This window comes from Paroedura picta, chromosome 7, assembly GCF_049243985.1.
Source record: "Paroedura picta isolate Pp20150507F chromosome 7, Ppicta_v3.0, whole genome shotgun sequence".
Classification (NCBI taxonomy): domain Eukaryota; kingdom Metazoa; phylum Chordata; class Lepidosauria; order Squamata; family Gekkonidae; genus Paroedura; species Paroedura picta.
In genome coordinates this window covers 95,659,635-95,677,217 of record NC_135375.1, presented here as the reverse complement: position 1 = coordinate 95,677,217, position 17,583 = coordinate 95,659,635, and the positions used below count along the sequence as shown (strand labels likewise).

Genomic DNA, 17,583 nt, shown 5'->3' with positions numbered 1-17,583 from the left:
TGATCTGGAGAACGAGGTTTGATTCCCCACTTCTGCAGCCAACTGGGTGACCTTGGGCCAGTCATGGTTCTCTCAGAGCTCTCTCAGCTTCACCTCCCTCCCAGGGTGTCTGTTGTGGGGAGAGGAAGGGCAGGCAATTGTAAGCCACGTTGAGACTCCTTCAGACAGTGAAAAATGGAGTACTCAAAAAGAGTTTTTCTCTCCTTCCTCTCCCCACAACTGTCTCCTTGTGAGATACCATCCTGGTTTGCCTTCATCTTAACAGTCAAAACATCCAGTGAGATCCTTCAGTTTTACCGTCCTTGGGTTTAAGACAGAAATGGCCCTTCCCTGGTCAGCCTTCCGTGATTCTCAGAGCCCTTGCCGGCTGAGCTGAACACTTTAAGGACGTTGTTCTTTCAACAAATTGCAGAGAGTGACAGCAGAGTTCCCCTTTGCTTTTATTGCTCACGTAAGAATAACAAGGATCGTGTATTCCAACAGCGTTTCACGTTGGAATGAAACAACTATTGCCCGCATGCCAATTTTTAAATTAAAGAGAGGGATAGAACTCTTGTTCCAAATGGTCATTTTCCACAGATGCCGGAATTTCTGGTTCTTCTGATTGGGATGTCTGCTGTAGTTCCACTTAAAAAGAAAGAAAAATATCCTTAGTATTTTGCTTAGGAACGAAAGTGTTTCAGGAAGATTAATCACGAAAGTCAACATAGTCACTGCTTGCCGAAACAGTGTGACAGAGAAGGTCCAGTTGTGGTTCTGGTTCTAAATTTTGTGTGTGTGTGGGCGCTGTGCTTTTGATTTGTTTTTAAGTTGTATAGCTATCATTATTATGTCTGTTAAAATACATTATATAAGCTGTGTTGAACTCAAGATATGAAAGGCAGGATAATTGTTTTTCTGATAGAATCAGAATCATAGAGTTGGGAGGGGCCATTCAGGCCATCTAGTCCAACCCCCTGCTCAGTGCAGGATCAGCTTAAAGCAGCCTTTCTCTACTTTTTGACCATTGAGAAACCCCTGAAACATTCTTCAGGCTTCTAGAAACCCAATCATGCACAGTCATGCAGAATACGGTTGGGAAGCAGACCTGTGTACTTGCCCACCCAGGGCCCCTCTCCTTCCCACCCACCCCCAGGCCCATCGTTGGCCATTTTGGAAGGGGTGGACAGGTTGGCATGACCATATATGGTCATATCACCTGATAAATGTTTAATAAATGTAAAAATATCTAAAAAATTAATTAGCTCCCACCCATTCAGGAAACCCTTTCAGGGTCCTCAAGAAACCCCGGGGTTTCATAAAGCCCTGGCTGAGAAAGCTTGGCCTTCTTCATCCATGATAAATATTGATTGATTGATTGGTTGATTGACATTGATTGATTGATTTCTAGAGAACCTACTGGTGACAGGCAGTGCTGGCAAGTCATGGCTAACTTATGGCAACCTGACATTGCCTGCCTCTCCATAGCAACCCTGATCTCCCTTGGTGGTCTCCCCGCCAAACACTAACCAGGGTTAGTTTGCTTAGCTTCAGAGATCTGACAAGATCAGGCTTCTCTGAACCATCCAGGTCAGGGCCTAAGCAAAATCGCACTCTTCTAAGCCCTTTGATCCCAATTAACTTAAAAGGGAATAACTCTGTTTACTATCGCATTGCTAATATTCCGTTTTGGTGAGGCAGGGTTGCTTCCGTCTTTGGGGTATCCATATGCTTCAACAGATGAGCCATCTCAATTCCCCGGACTATTAGATCCCAATCCTGGATTACTTTGTGCTCTTGGGCCAGTTCACAGCTGATTTTTCCTATAAGCACACAGCCATCATAATGCATTTTGAACATGGAGCTAATAAAAGCCCTGCTTATTCTGTTCTTCACTGGTCTTCCTACCAAGGAGATAGAAAAGGGTTTGGATTTCTAACTTCAGGGACGAATGCTTGTTGCGGTGGATCTCCATTACAAAATATGTCCTGCATTTTTCTCCACGAAGGTCTCTCTCCAAACACTACCCATAGATCTCCAGGAATTTCCCAAACTGGAGTTGGCAACTGTCCTTTGTGGGTGCCACTTAGGTATCAGACTAATTTCCATTCTAACACATTTCTTCCCAAGCGAACGCCCAGTGCCAGATTCTCAAGGGTTGGTCCGAAATTAATATAAGAGCAGAAGAAAGAACCTACCCTAGGCTATAATTAACAGTTGAACAATTTAACAATGAATCAAAATAAAAATACAGTTTATCTTATCTCGTCCTTATTGTTAAAAAAAACAACCAAAACGGCCTCCAGATTTGTACCGTTTTCAATGTGGCATTTTCATCAGTGGTTGTTTCCAACTAGTATCTGCTGAGGATCTAGTCCAGGGGTAGTCAAACTGCGGCCCTCCAGATGTCCATGGACTACAATTCCCAGGAGCCCCTGCCAGCTTTCGCTGGCAGGGACTCCTGGGAATTGTAGTCCATGGACATCTGGAGGGCCGCAATTTGACTACCCCTGATCTAGTCCATCACTATGATCTGTTGTTCTTCACTTAAATTTTAACACTATATATATATTGGCCTGTTAGTCTTTTGACTAAGCTTCCTCATACCTTTGAGCTTAAGGCCAATATATATATAGTGTTAAAATTTAAGTGAAGAACAACAGATCATAGAATTAGTGAAGGACTAGATCCTCAGCAGATACCAGTTGGAAACAACCACTGATGAAAATGCCACATTGAAAACGGTACAAATCTAGAGGCCGTTTTGGTTGTTTGTTTACCATTAAAGAAGAGATTCGATAAACTGTATTATTATTTTGATTCACTGTTAAATTGTTCAACTGTTAATTATAGCCTAGGGTAGGTTCTTTCTTCTGCTGTTAGATCCCCAAAGGTTGCAGATTTCTTACCCATCGGACAAATTGCGGGCCCGGCTGAGAGTGTTTCCACTACTTCCTTCGGAGTATACAGCTCTTCGGTCTCCACAAAGGGAGCAGAGGTCTCCGCTTGGGGATGGACAGAAAACTCCACTCCGGCATCAGGAGAAGGTTCCACCTGGGGATCCAGAGAGGGCCCCGCTTTCTGCTCTACCGGGGTCACCGTTGGCTCATGTGCCTCCTCTGCTCCCCCCGGCTGTGATTCCGCCTGCGGTTCTGGAGTCTGGCGCCGGCCTCGGCCTCTCCCAGCTCCTCGTCCCTTCCGTGTCCTCTTGCTCTTGCTCTGATCCCTGTCAAGTTGTACATGAAGCCATTACATTGATGCAAGGAAGGAAGTTGTGGGAACTAAGCAATGCCTCCCAAGCTGGATTGCCAACCTGCAGGTGGTGGCTGGAGACCTCCTGGGCTTTCAACCTCTCTCCAGCAGGTGGCAGAGACCAGTTCGTCTAGAGAAAAGGGCTGCATTGGAACATGGCATCTATGACATTCCACCCCATTGAAGTCCCTTCCCAGACCATGCCCTTCTCAGGCTACAAGGATACTTTTCTTTGGAGGGTGAATTCTATGGTATTGTACTCCAGAGGTCCCTCCTGTCCTCAAACCCCGCCCATTCCAAGCTCCACCCACAAATTGAGAAAACCAAACCTAAGCAACCAGTAGTTGGGAACCAAAAGGTTAGGTGTCCACAAAATATAAACATACAGATTGCAGGGGTAGTCAAACTGCGGCTGGCAGGGGTTCATGGGAATTGTAGTCCATGGACATCTGGAGGGCCGCAGTTTGACTACCCCTGGATTAAAGTAACATTTCTTGTCTGCAACTTAACAACTTAAAAAGTTAAAAACACGGACAGAGCCCACTGAAATCACAATAAATGTACCATATAACGCTAGTCCTCCAGCAATAGACCTAATGCATCTCTACCCCAAAATGGGTCTTCCTGAGAGGTCTAATCCTGAGCCCATGTGTGATACATTAAGAAATGCATCCAGTGAGATAAAAATTACATATGCACAGAAGCTACTGGCATGGAGAAGGAGACTTACTTACTTATTTGATAAATGGACATCTATTAGTTCCACTTTCTTTGAGGTTATTCACAGAGAATACATTGAATTTTTAAAATCTCCCTAAGATCGACATGCAGGCCTACCTGTGCACCCCTATTCCTGCAACTTCATCACCTTAAACCATTTGAAGGAGTCCTGCCAGAGAGGTCAGCCTCCAGAATTAGAGATATCCCTTTCCCTGGTGAAATGGCTGCATTGGAGCACATTATATTCCATCAAGATCCTCCCTATCGTCTCTAGGCTCCATCCCCAAATCTTCAAGAATTGCCCTTCCTGGAGCTGGCAACCTTAACTTTGCAGGAATTATGTGACTAATTCGTCCACTGATTAAGGCCAGCCACTATGGTACTGTCTGGGCTTGTATAAATTCAAAAGGTGTTGCAATGTATACAATCGGCCTCTAGGGGGCAAATTTCTGCTTTGCATGTCTAAGAGTTTTGGTGTATGGCAATCTGTAACTGAGTAAGCCAATCAAGAGGCAAACAGCAAGAAGTCCCTGCCAGAGAGAGAAAATGGGCCAGAGAGCTAAATAAAAACCTTTCTGAAGCAAAGCTGGTGTCTTCTGTTGTTCCTGATATTACAGATGGCGACAAGGATAAACCGAGTCATCCAGGCAAAAAGGCAAGCACAGAAGAATGTGCTTTTGCTTTGTGAATATTCCTGCATCTGGGAGAAAATGGTTGCCACTGTGGTTTGCAATACCAAAGTTGTATGTGTGTGTTTTTAACCAGGGCACAACGCAGGGGAAACAACAGATTTCTTGTCTGCTCTAATAAAATGCTACTTTCTCATCTGCCTTCTTTACCCCAGAACCCACTGGTGAGTGTCTTTTTCCTCCGCTTCTGCTTTCCTTTTTCTGAGAAGCTCTCGGTCTCTCAAACGGCGTGTGATGACAACAGTTTCTGCAAGAGGGAAGTAATGCAGAACACGTTAGGAGAGGCAGCCGGATGGAGTGGCTAAGAGTATCTGGGGGCCTCAGGTTCAAATCTCCACACATCAAGTACAGAACCGTGGATTCCTCAATATGAACTCAGAAGAAAAAAGGAGTCACAAGGCAAAGTAATGTTGTAGTCCTCTCTGTATTATTAATAAAATTCCAAATGAAGAGTCAATCATAAAGAGTCAACCAAAACGGGATCCTAGGTTAAATAACCCGCTTTCTGTCTATATTCATCAGTGGTTGCTCTGCAGAATAAATAAACAAGTTGAAAGTATACTCATATAAACTTTCAAAAGTTTATAGGGGTATACTTTCAACTCTCCACACAGCCATGGCATTCGCTGGAGAACTTCAGGCCAGCCACAGCTTCTGCCTAACCCGCCTTGCAGGGTTGTTGGGAGAAGCACATGGGGACAAGGGAACCCTGTACCCTAAAAACCTTGGGGTAGAATTAAAATGTGGTTGTAATGATAGACTACTACCCCACTACCAAGTGGGAAATAACCCCCAAGTAGACATTTGCAGGCCTGGAGAATTCTAGACCAGGACAACCCTGGAATGCTTTTCAGCTAAATGGGAGAGTGTGTTGGCTTAGCTAGAGAGACAGATTTCCAAGGGACTGGAAAAGCCATTTCAGGAGTGGAGAAAACAGCGACATTCCTACTGCACTCCAGTGTCTCTCCAGGATTTTTGATGTGGAACGTCCCTTAGGAGAGCGGAGGCAGCAGGTAAGGAGAGGGGGTGGAGTGGAGGAGGGAAGGGGCAGGGAACAAAGATTCTCGCCCCTTATATGGATGTTCTACATAAGGGGTGAGAATTTTTGTCGGCAGATTTTTTTTCCTTTAGAGCACGTATACCACTGGGAATGATGGGATTAAAATAGGGGTGCCAGCCTGCAGGGGAGACCTGGGGATCTCCCAGAATTACAGCTCATCTCCAGACTCCAGAGATCAGTTCCCAAGTAGAAAATGGATGCAGAGAACGGACTGTATGGTACTGTACCCCATCAAAGTTTCTGTTCTCCCAAGGATCCACTCCAAATCTCCATGCGTTTCCCAAGCTGGATCTGGCAACCGTACCCTTCCCCATCCCCCACTAGTGGCCAAGGGATTACTTGGCAACCCTAGGATAAAAACCATCCCAAGGAATGCTCATCACATCCGTTTCTTCTCAGTGAAGGACTCTTTAATATATCCAAGCACACGGCAGGTGTTTGATAAACCTTTTTGTTTTTGAAAAATGATGGAGGTTGCCAATCCCTTGACAGGCACAAAGCTAGTGTTTATTTATTAGTCATATTTATGGACCGCCCCTATCGGGCCTGCTGTCTTGGGGCGGTTCACAACCTGTCATGCATACAACCGGTACAATCAGTTTAACCTGGTGGCTCACATTGCATGCTGACCTTCAGCAAAACATCCACGCAGCCCAGCAGTTAAGGATGATCATAATTAGGTATGATTTTGGGAGGGCGATGTACCCTTGCTCTGATGCTGAAGTCAATTGTAGGACTGGTCAGTTTATCCTGCCTTTTTATCTTCTTGAAAATTTTAGTAGTGCTTTTATTGCATTGGCTCTAACCAACTGCCAGTATAAGGTATGGAGTAATGTGGATTTTCCCTGCATTCCATCCCCTCCCCCCCCCACAAAGTCCTTTTTGACATCTGGAAAGATGATGCCTGGTGTCCGAGGACCTAAGTTGTGAGAAAGCCACATGGGTTGGGAGGCCACGATGAGAGAAAGCCATGCAAAATGGCTCCCCTCTTCCTCTTTCACAAATTGAGCTCCCTGAGCAGAAGAGAGAGGAAAATGTGGAACAGATGGTTGTGCAAATGTTGTTTAAATGAGGCAAAATGCTAGTTTCCAAATGCGACTGCAGTGCAGCCCGCCAAATTATTTCGGTTCTGTCACAGGAATGTGAACATCGTAATTTCCAAGGAGATGTGATGGAGCTCTTCATACTCTCCCCCAAGTGCGCTGAAAAACTTAGATATTAGTATTGAGGGGGACTGCCCGGTCTCTCTGGCAACACCACTGTACCTACTTGGCTACATATGTTATTTAATTATAGGCTTCCTGTGTGTAACTCCGCCATATGATAAATAAATAATAAATTGAGGAAAATGTGATTATTTATTTATTTATTTATTTATTTATATTTATATTTTTATACCGCCCTTCCCTACGGCTCTGGGCGGTTTACATAAAACATTTTTCAACATTCACATAGAACACTATCAAAATCAATATCAAAATCAATATAACAATATAACAATATAATGTTATATTATGATTATGTTGAGTTCTGCTCCTCACTGTGGCCTTCCTACCTACGTGGCTGTTTGCTTATGAAGGTCCTGCAGCTTCAAGTATGATCTTTCTTGCAGTCAAAAGGACTGCTGGGGGAAAGAGCCAATTTCTCCAGGGGAACTGATCTCTTTAGTCCGGAGATGTGCTATCATTCCAGGACCCCAGCTGAGGTCCCTGTCCTCCCCAGTCTCTATCCTCAAATTCCCAACTTGTATCTGGGCAACCCAGATACCCAATTAAGGGCATCTGGACCCAATTAAGGAGTCGTTGGCTTATCCCTCAACAGCATAACTGTGTAGGCCCTGAAGTCTATGGGAGACTCTTCCTTCCATCACTCAGTTCTTCAGTATTTGGGAACTTGGGCTGTCTAGACCAGGGGTAGTCAAACTGCGGCCCTCCAGATGTCCATGGACTACAATTCCCATGAGCCCCTGCCAGCATTTGCTGGCAGGGGCTCCTGGGAATTGTAGTCTATGGACATCTGGAGGGCCGCAGTTTGACTACCCCTGGTCTAGACAGTGTTAACGAGGGCCAATGTTTCTGTCAGCATTGACCAGAGACAGTCTTCTGGTAAGGATCAAGCTCAATAATAACGCTGCCGCCAACAGGCCGGACCAGGAAATGAACAAGTTTATCTCAAGTGGGTACCGTGTTGGTCTGAAGTAGCAGAACAAAATTTGAGTCCAGCGGCACCTTTAAGACCAACAAAGGCGTGAATTTTTGTGTACATGCAGATAACTTGAAGCATTTTATTGCCCCAATGTTTTTTGTGAAGAACAATTGAACCCAAAGGGCTGATTTGCTTTTCTACCAAGGAATTACCATACTGCATATTTAGGATGTTGTGATGCTGTTTATGAATTTGCCACAAATTTACTTTCTCCTTATAGTTGTTCTCTTATGATCCCTGCTCTATTGTCTGAGGATGCGTGCATGTACACCAAAGCTCACGACTTGAATAAATCTTCGTTGGACTCAAATTTTGTTAAGTTTATCTCAAGTTGTATAGTACAAGGGGAGGGGATTGTCTGTTCCATTCCCCACCTTTCCCTTGCCATTTCTGAAGTTAATGGAACAAGTATAACAAAGCCACAACTGTGTTCCCCCCAAAAACAAAATAAACAATAAAAAAAACCCAGCCTGTTTCTTGTCACAAAGGAATCAGAGGTTCAGTATTTGAACACTTCAAGACATACAGCTAGCGTCCCAACAAGAGCTAGACAGGTGAGAGTGTGCTCACTTGATCTTCTCACAACCAACAAATGAAAATTGGCACATTCTTGTACACTTGTAACTGACCCTCTTCTGTCACCTGAGTATACCCACCCAGTGACCTGTGGCTGGAGGCTCTCCTTTGTCTACTGTACATTAAACTGACCACTGTAGCCTGTGTTTCATCTAACAATGGAGCTGGTTGTAAGAACTCTTCACACTTGTAGATCCTCAGCATTTACCACTCGATGGGCGGTTACAGCAGGGGTAGTCAACCTGTGGTCCTCCAGATGTCCATGGACTACAATTCCCATGAGCCAGCGTTTGCTGGCAGGGGCTCATGGGAATTGTAGTCCATGGACATCTGGAGGACCACAGGTTGACTACCCCTGGGTTACAGGACAGGCAATGAAAGGAAAGCTGTTACCAGCCTTCAAAAGCCTGGTAAAGGCTAGAATTGAGAGGTTATGAGGGAAACAGTGGGGCTCTGACCCTGTTGCTTGACTCGTCCAGGAATTAAGGGACAGAGGACGGTCTGTCAGTCACTAGTTTCTCCCCTGCAAGTACCACCTATTGCTGTTTTAACCCTTCTTTCCCCCCCAACTGGTTCCTGAGACCATAAATAGACCTAAAAGTCCCAAATAACCTATTAAGGACATTGTAGGGGATGAACTGTGGGAACCCTGGGGGGGGGTGGCGCATACCACCCATTTGGGGAGCCCCTAATCTAACTGAATCGCGGTACAGTACCCGTTAAGAAGTTTGCTTTCCCAAGAAAAAGCCTCATTACCTCGAATGTCATACTCCTCCGTCGCGGTCTCAGACTGCTGTGGGTGTTCAGAATACGAGTGGTCCTTTTCTAACCTCTCCATCGGCAAGGCTGCCTTTTTCCAAAGAGGAAATCTATGTCGAAGAGCTTAGCTGCACCATGGAGTCATCTAAGCCACCGAGTGCTTCCTTGCCAAGGGAGAGGTTCAGAAAAAGAAGGGGGGAAAGAAGCAGGCTTACCCGCCCAAAGCAGCTTATCTCTCTTGGACACTGGTGTGTCAATACTATTTTTCCTTATCAGGTTGCAAAGGTGTTTAAATTCACAGCCTAGCAGACGCCTGCCAGACATGAACATGCCTGCTCCCAGACCCCACTCCACACAAGAAATACTGCTTTCGTCCCCCCAAAAATCCGTTACTTCTCAGGCATTTTGAGCACAGGGCATCCTCCTGAACCTTTTTAGGAGGGAGACCTCCAAGCCACCAACTGGCTGCCAGCCAGAACAGCAGCGTTGGGGCCAGGGGATCCTAGAACCAGAAGTCCTCAAGGGATGGGAACAGTGGTCTCCCTTCTCCACTGATGTGTCGGGGGAAAGTATGGGTAGGAGGCTGGGACTTGGAAGTGACGGACAATGCTCTATATACCCACAAATCTCAGTGGTCTTCACCATAGAGATTTGGGGGGTTCCTTTCCTTGGTGCATGTTCACTGACTACCGTAGGGTTGTGTGATTCGGCAGCTGGGTGGGAACGGCCGCTTCAGCTGCCGAATAATGCGTAGGTACCAGCTCACCTGACCTTTCCCTAATTTTGGGGGGGGGGGGTAGCACACCAGCTCCTTGGGGCCATTTCAGGTTGGGAAAATGGTGCACGCCATGTGTCTGATTTGAATTGAGCTCATGCATGCCTAAAAATTGAGTTACTCGCAGGGCACTTTGACAGAAAGCCTTCCTCATCTCTCCTTGGTAATGCAGATAACCCCCCAATTATAATGTAAGGAAAGAGTGTCCAACATGGTCCCCGTGTGTATGATGGGGCCCACCAGTATCTATCTTGTGCCCGCAAGGTGCGTGGCTACTTCCGTTCACATTTTGTGTTTCAAGGAGGCTTAGTCTGGGTCTTACACGGTTGGGGATGAGTCAGCAGACTGGTCTTGCCCAGAGCTGGTTTTTTGTACCCCACTTTTTACTACCCAAAGGAGTCTCAAAGTCCTCTCTGCACCACGAACACCCTTTAAGGTGGATGATGCTGAGAGAGCTCTGTGAGAAGGCAGATAGCAGCCAATAAGGTTTTTTAAAAATTATAATTTATTCTCTATTCTCTATGAATTACAAGTTCAATTAAAATGGAACTGATAGATGTCTATTTATCAAGGGCAAGCCTCCTTCTACAAAGCTGCTAAAAAGTTCTGGTGTGTGTCAGTAGCTTCTGTGCATGTATGAAGGCAAATGAAGTAATTTGGGGGGGGGGACCTTACTGGCTGCTATCTGCATTCTCTGCCGTATCATACATGTCTTCAGGATTAGACCTCTGACGAAGACCCATTTTGGGGTCAGAACGCTTTAGGTATAGCATTGCATGGTGCATATGATGTAATTTCAATGATTAGCCTAAGCTGGCAGGGACTCATGGGAATTGTAGTCCATGAACATCTAGAGAGCCGCAGTTTGGCCACCCCTGAGTGTTTTTAACTTTTTAACATTATAAATTGTGCACAATAAAAGTTAATATAATTTGATTATTTATATTTTGCGGACACCTAACATTTTGGTCCCAGTTCCTACCCTGGCCCTTTTCACCACTCTTAAACCATGTCCTGTGGCTGGGTTTAATCCTACCCCATTTCAATATCCATTTAACTCTGGATTCAAAGTCCTTGTGAGCCAGTATTTCCCTCCTCCGCATTGCGGGACACCTCCCTTGTGCTTGATGCAGATTACTTGGGCCTTCGGGGAAGGTGGGGTAGAGTCTGGAAGAGGCATGGGGAACTGAGAAATGGCCTGGGGAACTGCCACCTGCCTCCTGGGACAGACCAGAGTTCACCCATTTCTGTACATCCAGGAGATCCCTTGCACGTGATTCGGCTACATTTGTCCAAGCTGGCTGGTCAGCAGTCTCTCTGCTAAAATTAGTTGAATATGTCTGTTGTCTGCGGGTTTGGTAGACACAGACAAGCTCTTCGAAAACAGAAAGTTCTTTATTGAATCCATCCCCAGCTCCAAGTGCCAAACAGCAAACACTGGAGCACATAGGACTTATATACACTTCAGGCAGCCCACCAAAGAACCTGATTGGCCCATAACGGAGCCCACGGATTGGTCCATTGTTAAGGTCTCAAGTCATTGGCTAGCCTTCAAGCCTTCGTTTGCATAATGTCTTGTGGCACAGAATGCCCATATACATGATTTCTACTTGGCATGGATGCTTCCAGACCAATTCAAATATTCGGTGAGAATTGAATTCACGTTGAGAATTGAGATCAGGGGCCGTTAGCTGCTAAAGGAGAAATGACAAACGTGGGACAGAAAGGAGCCAGGCGGGGGCTCCTGCTTCCCTTTGCCTTTCTCTACCTGTGTTTGGGGCAGAATTCACAAAATGGAGTTGGGCACCTACCTGGCTCATTTTGACGTGATTGAAGTAACACGTGTGCGTGTTAGGTGGCTTTTGACTTAGGAAAACCCCATAAATTAATTCAGGTGGGTAGCTGTGTTTGGCCTGAAGTAGCAGAACCAAATTTGAGTCCGATGGCACCTTTAAGACCAACAAAGATTTATTCAAGGTTGGAGATTTTATTGGTCCTAAAGGTGTCCTTGAACTCAAGCTTTGGTCTGCTGTTTCAGACCAACACGGCTACCCACCACCTGAATTAATTTATGGGGTCGTCCTAAACAAAAGTCCAGACCTGAATTAATTTATGGGGTCGTCCTAAACAAAAGCCCACACCTTGAATAAAACTTTGCTGGTCTTAAAGGTGCCTTTGGACTCCAATTTTGTTCTCCCATACGGTAATGTTTTCCCAAACATCCTTTTGTTGACAGCCTTGTTCAAGTGGCTTCCTTGACAGAGCCAAGCCATCCCTTGTTAGGTCTTCCTAATATTATTATCTTTATCAGGCAGGAACAAGATTGTTTTAAGAATTTGTGGGACATGAAGCACCAGAGCCAGTTTAAGGACTTGCGGGGGCCAAGCAGAGTACAATTGTAGTGGGAGCAGCCAGGCTGGCGGCAGAGGGCAGAGAGGAGTGTCACTCCAAGTGTCCTTAAGGAGCAAAAAGTGGGGAGGGCAGAGGCTACTGCCCTGATCCCTGGGGGAAGGCACTGCACTACATGTGCTACATGGATAAACTGGCCCTGGGCAGGAAACGGGGTAGTTTGTGTGGGAGAGCTATGCTTGTCTGCATTTCTGTTTTGGCAGCATGGTTTCTTTTGATGCTTGAAGTTCCATCCTTCTCCCCTGAATAGTTAGCATTAAGCCTGTCCTGACGACACCCGGCAGGTCTATATATAGAACGGCTTCCAAAACAGGACAGTGGCCATCCACGCTCCGGCAAAGGGCTTCAAAATATCGAGAGCAAGCAAGTTGCTGGATTCTCCTTATAGCCTGCTGGAGGCTGATAAGTGCGTGATGACCCTGACTCAGCAAAATGGGGAGAGGCAAGAGGGAAATCCAGATAAGGTTTCCCCTGCCCCTTGAGCAGGAGTCTCCTCCTCTGTGCACCCAGCTGCGTGTTATAAGGTGATAGAAAACAGGGAGGCGTATACTTCTCTAATTAATTGACATGAATACTGCGTGATGATGAAGAAGAGGGAGAGCTGGTTTTTATACCCCGCTTTTCACTGAGCGAAGGAGTCTCAAAGCGGCTTATAATCGCCTTCCCCTCCTCTCCCCATAACAGGCATCCTGTGAGGTAGGCGGGCCTGAGAGAGCTCTGACAGGACTGCTCAGTGAGAACAGCTCTATCAGGGCTGGGACACGCCCAAGGTCACCCGGCTGGCTGCTTGTGGAGGAGTGAGGAATCAAGCCCAGCTTGCCGGAGTAGAAGCCACCGCTCCGAACCACTGCATGCTGGCTCCATCTCAGGTGACAATATTAACGGTACCTAGCAGGAAGCTCCATTTCAAACTCCCTCTCTGCTGCCCACCCACCCACCCACCCACAAGTTTCCTGGTGGGACCTGAGGATCCTCTGAAATGACAGCTACAGACTACAGAGATCTAGAGGGGCTTTCACATTACCATTCTAAACTGGAAGTTATTCTCACTGTTGGCCAATTGCAAGCACAGCAGCACAGGGTCAAGTGTTCCACACAGAGATTCCTTCCGTTAATGAGTCATCTTTGAAGTGCCATTGCCATTTCAAACAGTGACACTGCTACAGACAACCGGTGGTGGAAGATTTTCGAGGCAAGAGAGAGTCTGAGCTGGTTTGCCATTGGCTGCCTCTATGGTACGATCTTCAACTTCCTTGCAAGTCTCCCATCCAAAAACAAGCCAGGGCCAGCCCTGCTTAGGTTCTGAGATCTGATGAGCCTAGTCCAGGGGTAGTCAAACTGTGGCCCTCCAGATGTCCATGGACTACAATTCCCACGAGTCGCTGGCAGGGGCTCGTGGGAATTGTAGTCCATGGACATCTGGAGGGCCGCAGTTTGACTACCCCTGGACTAGGCTTCCCTGGGCTCTCCAGGTCAGAACATCGTCAGCTGGAACCTTCTGAAAATACTGTGGCTATTTCAAAACTTGCAGTGGGAATCAGGGAGGAACAACTTATACGCCTCCTCTTCGGCTTTCCTAAGTTGTCTGATCTGAGTCCATAAAAAAGAATACTCATCTGCTCCTTAGTTCCTGAAAGGGAGGAAGGGATTGGTTTTATGCCTCACTTTTCACTACTTGGAAGAAGTCTCTGAGTGGCTAACAAATACCTTTCCCTTCCTTTCCCCACAACAGACACACCGTGAAGTGGGTGGGGATGAGGGAGCTCTAAGTTAACTGCTCTGCAAGAACAGCCCTAAGAGAATTGAGTGGCCAACAGATGCTCAACTAGCTGCATGTGGAGGACTGGGGAATCAGACCCAGTTCTCTATATCAGAGACTGTCGCTCCTAATCACTACACTAAGCTGGCTCTTAACCACTGCATCGTGCAGTGAAGATCCCTTCAGATGTTACAGTGAGCACATGTACATCCTGCATGTATACATGTACTCCTTTGTGAGAAAGAGCCTATAGCATAGTGCAGGGGAATGGAGTAGAGCAGTGGTCCCCAACCTTTTTGTCACTGGGGACCGGTCAACGCTTGACAATTTTACTGAGGCCCGGGGGGGGGGGGGTAGTCTTTTACCGAGGGACATCGCCACCGCCACCACCTAAGCCCCTGCTCCATTTGCTTTCCCACCGATGCCCCTGACTTCCCGCCGTCCGCTGGGGGGTGCTGCCAGCAGCAGCTGCACAGTGCCATGCCAAGGGGGAGCCCCAGCCATGGCGGATGCTGGAGAGCACCAAAGGTGAGCCGATGGCTGAGTGGCAGGGCAGCCCCTGAGACAGCAGCCGGGGAGGAGGAGCTGTGGCCCTGTTCCGACTGATCCACAGACCGGTACCAGTCCCGGGACCGGGGGTTGGGGTCCCTTCCAGCTCTATGATTCTAGGTCTTTACAAATTAAACTAGGGACTAGAACCTGGATAAATGTGGGGATTAAATCGCATAATCAGCTATACGTGAACTGTATGTAACATGAGAACTATTCAACGAACATAAGAAGAAATTTTAAGTAAAAACAGTTCATAGATTCTGTAGATTCACTGTAACCTGTGAGCATGACTAATGACATAACTGTTTGATTTTGTAATTCTGCATGCAAGAGGATCTGGGAGGGAAAGAGAATTATCTCACTCCCAAAAATTCTTGCGAATGTTATAACTCTTCCTCTTCTACAAACACCTCCCAACTTCTAGGAAAGGTGTTCTGACACGTCTCTGTCATCAGGCAAGAAATATACTGTTTGACTTCAAAGCCAGAACCAGGAAATAAAACATATTTAAAATGAATTTGGCTAGATTATGCTTATTTCTGTTTTTCTGAAGAATATGTTTAAAAAGTATTTCCAAAAACTTTTTAGAAGTCCAAGTGGTCTTTGGGCTTCAGAAAAGTGTTTATAAACCACAGTTAACATTTCTCCTTTCAGTTCTTCTTTCCACATTCTGTGCCTCCCCATAGTAGATCCAGGCCCTCCCAAACAGATGAGCCTCTGCCTATTTTAAGAAGCAGCTGCTGGAGAGGAAGCCATCTCCTGCCAACTAACTCAGCAATTGAAGAGGATACAGTTGTGTAACATGAGCATCACCTGCTGGTGAAGCAAGAGAATTGCCGCATAGCACACGCTGAGCATCCTTGCAGGGGGAGCTCAGTTCCTGCGCTACTTCTGTGCTTGCCAGTTTTGTCCGGAACTGCTAACAGAGAATCCCAGCGAGACTTTAAAATATGGAGGAGGAGAGTTGTTTTTATATCCCACTTTACACTACCCGAAGGAGACTCAAAGCGGTTTACAACACCTTTCTACTCCCCACAAGAGGCACCCTGTGATATAAGCAGGGCTGAGAGCACTCTAAGAGAACTGCTAGCTCTAAGAGGACTGGGAGTAGCCCAAGGGCACCCAGCTGGCTGCATGTGGAGGAGTGGGGAGAAACCCAGTTCTCCAGATTACATGCTGCTGCTCTTAACTGTGACACATGCTGGCTCTCATAATTTCCTTTTCTCCTCCTACCTTCCTCTCAGACTCAGCCAACACAAGTTTTGAGGATGATCCATTTTTAGGCTGATTTGCATTGAGCAGGGGGTTGGATTACATGTCCTGTTTGGTCCCTTCCGATTCTAAGGTTCTATGGTTTTTATCCCATCGTTCCACCAAGTATGGCATGCACAGTTGCTACACACACCCCACTTTGACTTCACATCCATCTTCTGAGGGAGGCTGGGATGTCAAACTTTGAACTGGAACAGGCCCATCCAGGGCTCTTAATTGGCTCATGATCAACCTTTATTGCCAGATGACAAGAGGTTGTGCAGGGTACCTCTGCAGACTGTCCCTGCTTCACAATCAGTGGAATCGGGAGGGTGGGCATCAGAAAGAAACCGTGTAAGGAAATACTGTAAGAGTGTTGATGGGTTAGGCATGTATTTTGAGTGGGAATTAATACTGTTAATTGGGACAAAGTTTATCTCTCTCCAGTACCTGGCATTATATTTTATAATGGCCCAGCCCAACAAAGTAACACTGACGTTGGATCCAGCCCTCCTATCAAATTCTGAGTTGGGGGGGGGGGGAGTTAACTCTAAGGCCGTTTCTACACAGTTGGGAGAGCAATTGTCATTCCAGCCCCCCCCCCCAGGTTAAACCAGGAAACAAACTGGCATCAGCTGGGCGGAAAAATTGTTTCTTTTATTCAAGTGGAGCCAGAATGGGGTCCTGATACACAAGCCCTTTTCAAGCCAAAATTTTCATCAGTAGCTCACAATTGAATTCTTAACCTATACTCAAATATTCTCTGATGTGTATTTCTTTACCTCTGTCTGTTAAAATGCGGGCGGGGGGGGGGGACGCTGTCTGTCAATTTCTGCCGCTGATGAAAATTTTGGTTTGAAAACGGCTTGGGTATCCGGACCCCGTTCTGGCTCAGCTTGAACAAAAGAAAGGAAATAATGTCAGCCTGTGCCAGTTACTTCCTAGTAGGTTTGGCTTCATGCAAATGGCAGGTCCATTTGTCTTTGGCCCCCGCCTGGAGGTTGGCAAGCCCATGCAAGAGATTAACTGCACCTTTGCCAGCTGGACAGAAAGGTATTTTGGCACATGGCCTTGTGTTTTGCACAAGACACCGAACTGTTCTTCTCGTTTTAAAGCAAAAATTAAAACAAGAGCGCCCCGGTCACGAATGCTGAGAGCTCAAAAGAACACGACCATGCCCTCCAGCCACAGCTATGACAGACTCAAACAGGAGAAGAAACGGACAGCATTTACAATTTAACCTTTACCCTACTTTGAAATCCCAAAATAAAATGCAAGTACCCACCTCCCCGCCCGCATATTAGCCACACTGGTGACCATCATGAAAAGCCCGACCCAGCAAGTATGAATGCCCCTTTCACAGAGCATTCTAGGTTCCTAGACTGTGCCAGCGTCAGCATACTCTGAAGTGGGGCAGCGGCCCAGGGGCCATGGTTTCTGGCCCGTTGCTGACTTTCTCCTCCTGCATCTCCTCTTGGGCTAGCACATGCTAGGGATGCCAGCCTCCAGGTGGGATCTTCTGGAATTACAGCCCATGTCCAGGCAACAGAGTTCAGTTCCCCTGGCCGAAAAGGCCACCTAGAAGGTGGACTTGTAT

General features: G+C 46.5%; 1 protein-coding gene across 2 annotated transcripts; it reads right to left on the bottom strand.

Moving 5' to 3' along the window:
• Positions 1-421: 421 nt before the first annotated feature.
• Positions 422-9,446, bottom strand: HEMGN (hemogen). Of its 2 annotated transcripts, none has more exons than XM_077345494.1 (4): positions 9,238-9,446; positions 4,791-4,887; positions 2,889-3,205; positions 422-627 (listed from the first exon to the last, which is right to left on the bottom strand). In XM_077345494.1, the coding sequence occupies exons 1-4, from the start codon at positions 9,317-9,319 to the stop codon at positions 533-535; spliced, it is 591 nt and encodes a 196-aa protein (XP_077201609.1). In that variant the 5' UTR covers positions 9,320-9,446; the 3' UTR covers positions 422-532. The 2 variants fall into 2 exon arrangements, with proteins under 2 accessions (XP_077201609.1, XP_077201610.1); XM_077345495.1 differs by having other exon boundaries at positions 4,803-4,887; positions 9,238-9,444.
• Positions 9,447-17,583: the final 8,137 nt, after the last annotated feature.